The sequence below is a fragment of the Lathyrus oleraceus genome, chromosome 2 (assembly GCF_024323335.1).
Source record: "Lathyrus oleraceus cultivar Zhongwan6 chromosome 2, CAAS_Psat_ZW6_1.0, whole genome shotgun sequence".
In the NCBI taxonomy this organism is placed as follows: Eukaryota; Viridiplantae; Streptophyta; class Magnoliopsida; order Fabales; family Fabaceae; genus Lathyrus; species Lathyrus oleraceus.
In genome coordinates this window covers 89,352,118-89,358,447 of record NC_066580.1, presented here as the reverse complement: position 1 = coordinate 89,358,447, position 6,330 = coordinate 89,352,118, and the positions used below count along the sequence as shown (strand labels likewise).

Genomic DNA, 6,330 nt, shown 5'->3' with positions numbered 1-6,330 from the left:
TTCACTTGAGATGGGGCTTGAGCTTATATTCTATTTAATTTCCATCATTAAATAGTTAAGACCATCAAACCTTAATACTTAGGTTTGCATCTTTATCTGCTTAATCGCTTATGTTTGACTTTTCATAAGACATTAGTTGTTATCATTAGTTATCATCGTCAAAAGTTGATGTCATTGTTAAAAATATAGCACTTGTAAAACAAGGTTCCACAATTAGGATTATGAGAGAAATTGATGGATAGGCTCGAGCCAAATCAGATATATACCGACCAAATGCAATTTTTGAAAATGTGATCTAACATTTTAACATTTTAGAATATATGGAAATTAATACCCTTTTTCTTAGTTCAGTTCTAGAAGGGACCGCCTCATTTAGGGTACGCCAAATCAGAGCCTTAATTCTCGGTTGCATCTTGATCTTCCAAAACTTGTTCCGCGTCTTATCATTAAGATTTCTTTTTTTTTATGATTTTGGATATGTATTAAATTTTATTTCATGGATAAAGTGGTATCTAGCTTTAATAATATATATTCCATCTTTAGTTCCCATCCATACGAGGGAGTCATCTTCATTAGGGCTACCTATAGGCATTTGGTTTTTCTTTATGGCATCATATGAACCGAAAAAATACCATTAATAAGGTATTAGTGAAGGTAGAGAAAAACAAGAAAGGGGATTTGAATTATTTTAGGAAAATAAAAACTTTTGAGAACTAAGACACACGCAGAATAAAATGAATTCAACACAGAATTTTATATTGGTTCGCTTGAAATTCAAAGCTACTCCAGTCCACCCGGCCAAAGTGATTTCACCTTCAAAAAGGACTTAATCCACTAATCTTGAAAGATTACACAAACAACCGTCTAAGAGAAAAATAATCCCTTAGCCCTCTCAAGTAATCAGACTTCACATAGTCACTTGAGGAAATATCTAAGCAATGATATGATTATAATAATGAATAGTGCTTCTAACAATAAGCAGATATTGCACAAGATAACAACAAGAGATGTTCTCACGTTATAGCAGCAGCTCGTGAGAGAATAAAGAGTGATGGAAGTATTGTATTCTCGTGTGTTTCAGGTTATTCTTAGGGAAGCGTTTCACCCTTTTTATAAGAGGGCGAGAAGACCGTTGGGTGATGTTAATGTCAGAATCTTGGGCATTGAAGAATGATTAACGTCATTAATCTCCGTGTTCTTTCCAAAGCAGTATTTGGAGCGCCTTAACTTCCTTCTAAAAAAGTTTCTTTCCATAAGTAGGTTTCTTCAACGTTAAGCTTTCTTGAATGAGCGGATCTTAGTCAGAGTCTTCGTTTAGCAATTTGCGACTTCAGAGGATGCTTGTTTCTGACTGTCTTCAGAGTTTCTCTTTAATTGACTTCTTCAGAGCGCACGTCTTCAGAGTCTAGAGTCATTCTTCTCCTTCAGAGTGTCTGACTTCTTTGGTTTTGCTAGCGCCTGTGTTGGATCAGAGTCAGAGCTTCTGGTTACGTATCTTTTAAGTAGCATCTTAGCGCTTGATTCTGTATCTGATGATTGTCTATCTGATTGTTTTGATCAGAGTCTTGCACACTTAGAAAAAATTTGTTAGGGTACCATTTTTGTTTCATCCTTTATTATCATCAAAATCTTAGAGATACATTGTAGAACTAAGTTTGTTCTTACAATCTCCCCCTTTTTGATGATGACAAAACAAGTCAGAGTAATGATGAAACAACACGTAATATCTAAGAAACAGATAAAGGGAATGGACTCCCCTTGAGTTAGATCATCAGATTTAATAGAAGTTCTTACCGGACCTTCCTTGTGTGGAGTTGGTTTTGTACCTTAGTTATTATCCTGCATAACTTTAGTTGTCATAAGTCATTAAGATTTTATAATGTTCGTAGTGCCTTGAGAGTTTTTAGATATATGTTTTCATCAGAGTTGTTTTAATTCTCCCATTTTTTGTCATAATAAAAAAGACATAGAAAATTAAGCTGGAAATGGATATTCATATATATAAGAGAAAAATAGGTACAGATAGGCAGCAATGAAAGCATAGATCAGAAAGCATAAAAAAACATCAGAGGAAAAACAACAAACAAAGAGCCTAAGTGCCTAAGGGTTTAGGGGTGGAGGCATCCTTTGGAGCAGCTGAGTCAACAGGTTCTGAATGTTGGTGTTGACGGAATCCTGGTGATCCAACCTAGCTCGTACCACTTGTTGTTCCTTTTGCAGTTCCTCCAGAGTCTTTAATACCAGAGGGGCAAAACCGGAGGGAGATTGCTCCTCATGAGTCAAAGCATCAGCATTTCCCTTGGCAACTTCCTCTGCAGCAATGTGTGTTGCTTCTTCCACTTCAGCTTTTTCTTTTGCCTCAGCCTCAGCAGCAACCGCAACAGCAACAGCTTCAGCAACAACCTTTTCTTCAGCTTCTCTGATCCTTTTCTCTTCTTCCAGACGAACTTTCTCTTTTGCTTCCTTCCTAGCCTTTTCCTCAGCCTCTCTGGCCAAGCGAGCCTGTAGCCTAATTCCAACATCTTTGATGAAGTCGTTGCGGACTTGTTCAGAGAGGCCTTTCAGTTTGAAGGCTTCAGAGGTCATCCATCCGATCACTCTGTTCCAGTGGATCCTTACTGCAGAGGGATCATCACTGATGCCAGAGTTGACAGACAGAGACTTGATCTTCTCTACTGAAGACTCTGCAAAAACAGTTATTACTTATTCTAATATGGGAAAGGCAGTTTCTGGTTCAGAGTTAGAGGCTGGAGAGGATGGTGGAGTTTAATTGGTGTCATCTAGATTTTGAATATGAGTGATGACGGCAGCGGAGGCTGGTGGTGGGGGAATATCAGAGGGAGATGGCGTTGTTTGTTCAGGTTGTGGATTTGGTTGAGGTTCAGATGGTGAGGGTATTGGTTATTCAGAAGGTGGATTAGTTTATTCTGCAGGTGGTGGTGTTTGAGGTTGATCAGATGGAGGTGGATTTTGTTGTTCAGGGGTGGGGAAGTGACTTCAGGTTCAGGTTCAGTTTGTGATGGTTATTGAGAGACCACTAGACGTGCTTGAAGCTTAGCTAGAGTGGGGGATTAGGGGTCAGAAGGTTCGTTGTCAGATGAAAGAATATAGTATGGTGGGGATGAAGGTGAGGAAGAGGATGGTGAGGTAGTTTCGTTCAACATTTCTGCTTCAGAAACTAGTAGTGTAGTGGTTGCGAGGTTGAATTTGAGAGATGGTGTGTTTGAGGTTCTGGTGGTTTAGGGGGGTGTTTCGGATGAGACGTAGACGGGAGTGGTTTGGGGAAGAGAAGAAGCAATAGACTTAAGTTTTACAGAGCGGGAATGAGGTATAGACTTACTTGGAGAATCAGCCAGAGGGACTAGAGGTCTTGACCCAGAAGTTTCTCCCAGCTTTGCCTTCTTCGCCTTCTTGGACTTGCCAGATGGATCTCATTGTCTCTTCGTGAAATTTGGTGGATGCTCAGGTATCCAGTCCACTGAGGACTCAGAAATGTACACCCCTTGGTTTGCCAAATCCTGCAAATAGTGAGCCACCACTTCTGGAGGGTCAATCTTGGAGAACAGATAGAGACCGTTGGGGATATTCCTTCAGTCCTTTAATGCTTCCCAGGAAGTGTCTAGAGTGGGTTTAGCTTTGGCCTGCTCAATCATCCCCATACTCTTTAGATTTCGAGCATTCATAGGTCTTCCAATGTCAACAGTGACATCCTCCATCATATTATGATGGATCAGATGATCCACCAAACCACTCTCGATCAGAACATCCGAGATAAGTCTTCCTAGAGGAATGTAGTTTCTGGTCTTCATGTTATTTCTGGTATCTTTGACAGAGTCTCTAAGATACTTGAAGAGCAGTGCTGGCAGATTCAGTTTCATCCCCTTGTGGATGCAGTAAAGGGTGCACTTCTGATCTGTGTTGATGTAGTCAGAAGAGTTTGATGTTGGACGGTGATGAATGGTGCCCAGGATGAGCTTCAGCCAGACGCGGAGATTCTGATGAAGTTCTTTGTTCTTGGAGTGTTTGCCCTCAGCGTTCTATTGAAAGATGGTGGGGGCTATTTCCTGGGACAAGTATTTTTCCCTAGGATTGATGTTGTAGATCCTTCTTCCTCCTGTCTTTTCCATATTCAAAAGGGAGGCTATTGATTTCTCAGTGATGACTATTTTAACTCCCAGAACGTCAGAGACGATATAGTGATCATCTGAGTCTGCGAAACGCCAGAACTCCTTCACCATATATGTGTACACATGGCCATAGAGTCTTTGAAAGTAGGTCTCCCACCCTTACATTCTTAACTCCTCAGTGAGGTCGACGCCATTTCTCTTCATATTTTCGAAATCCACCAGCGATTCGCACAGTACCTCAAGCTTCTCAAATGGTGTTGCAAGATGGATGTGAGGTTCACGGTCAAGAATATGGGGTTCCCTGTAGATGGGGGTTGAGACAATGTCCGTAGTTGCAGTTGTTTGTTGAAAATAAATGGGTGTTTGATCCGTTGAATCCATTTGTTGTGAGTAGTTGTAGACAGATTGTTGTTGAGCATCCATGTAGAACAATGTTGAAGAAGGTTTGAATGATGAAGAACTTGTTGAAGATGAAGAAAACCTTGATGAAGATGATGAAGAACTGAGAGAGAAAAAGGGTTTGTGTAGGGCGTGAGTGTAAAGTGTGAGCTTGTGATGAGTGAAAAGTATATCTACCCAAATAGATGCATGCAAAATGACGGTGTTAGAGGTAGTTTAGAGGTTATGAATTAAATGATGCACGTTATCCAAGTTTACAAGCTTAGGGGAGAAATGATTACAGCCCATGATGGAGGTCTAATCCCCAAAACAGCATATTGCTCTAGGAGATTTCAAGAGTCGGTCTCTTGATTTCTGCTAGACAGTTATCTAGAAGATTCAAGGTCAGACGCATGATGCCCCACGTGTTGATCTATCTGATCTTCAAGAATACCAAAGGGTTGGATCCTGAGGATTTCTGATTTAGATGACTCCTAACTAGTAGAAGTATCAGAGTCAAATCCAGATACCAGGTGTTTAATTCAGAGTCTTATTTGCTATTACAGAGAAACACATGTATTCTGGACAAGCTTGAATGTTTAAAATTTTCAAAATAAAAGAGAATTTGTCTTCAGCGAAGGGTTTAGTAAAGATGTCGGCCCATTGATGGTTTGTATCAATAAATTTTAATGATATTACCCCTTTCTGAACATAGTCTCTAATGAAATGATGTTTTATTTCTATGTGCTTAGCTCTGGAATGCAAAATAGGATTCTTACTTAAACAGATGGCATCAGTATTATCACAGAAGATAGGAATGTTACTCTCAAAGATCAGAAGGTCTTCAAGTTGATTTTTCATCCAGAGCATTTGAGTAGTGCAGAGTGACGCTGATATATATTCTGCTTCTGCAATGGACAGGGCTATGGTTGACTATCTTTTGCTGGCCCACGACATAAGATTATTTCCTAAGAACTGACAGTTCCCAGATGTACTTTTACATTCCATTTTGCCCCCTGCATAATCTGCATCACAATAACCAGAAAGCCTATACTATGATGTTTTCTCATACATCAGGCCAAGGTTAGGGTTCCTTTCAGATACATGGGGATTCTTTTAACAGCTGTTAAATGAGATTCCCTAGGGTCTGTTTGGAATCTGGCACAGAGACACACACTAAAAAGAATATCAGAGCATGTGGCTGTCAGATAGAGAAGATAGCCTATCATACCACGATAGAGCTTCTGACAAACCTTCTGGCTGGTTTCTTCCTTCTCTAGAAAGCAGGTTGGATGCATTGGTGTCTTAGAAGGTTTGCATTTAGCCATTTCAAATTTCTTCAGAATGTCTTTTATGTACTTACTTTGATATACGTAGGTAGCTTCTGAAGCTTGATTGATTTGAATTCCCAAAAAGAACTTTAGTTCTTGCATTAAGCTCATTTCAAATTCTGCCTGCATTAGCTCAGAGAATTCTTGACATACATAGGGGTTAGCTGAACCAAAAATAATGTCATCAACATATCTCTGGCATATCATGAGATAATTTCTAATGTTTTTACAGAAGAGTGTAGAGTCAACATTTCCTCTAATAAAATCATGTTCCAGAAGAAAGTTACTTAATCTTTCATACCAAGCTCTAGGAGCTTGTTTTAGTACATACAGTAATTTCTTTAGTTTAAAAACGTGTTCTGGACATTTAGAGTTTTCAAATCTTGGAGGTTGATTGACATATACTTCTTCTGATATATAACCATTAAGGAATGCACTCTTGACATCCATTTGATATAGTTTGATGGAATGATTTACAGCAAATGAAACAAGTA

The 6,330-nt window shown here is 39.4% G+C and overlaps 1 protein-coding gene across 1 annotated transcript; it reads right to left on the bottom strand.

Moving 5' to 3' along the window:
* Positions 1–1,827: 1,827 nt before the first annotated feature.
* LOC127122049 (eukaryotic translation initiation factor 4 gamma-like) lies at positions 1,828–4,550 on the bottom strand. The gene is made up of 3 exons (XM_051052458.1): positions 4,291–4,550; positions 2,242–2,509; positions 1,828–1,839 (listed from the first exon to the last, which is right to left on the bottom strand). Exons 1-3 carry the CDS (start codon positions 4,548–4,550, stop codon positions 1,828–1,830), a joined length of 540 nt encoding a protein of 179 aa, XP_050908415.1.
* Between the last annotated feature and the right edge of the window lie 1,780 nt (positions 4,551–6,330).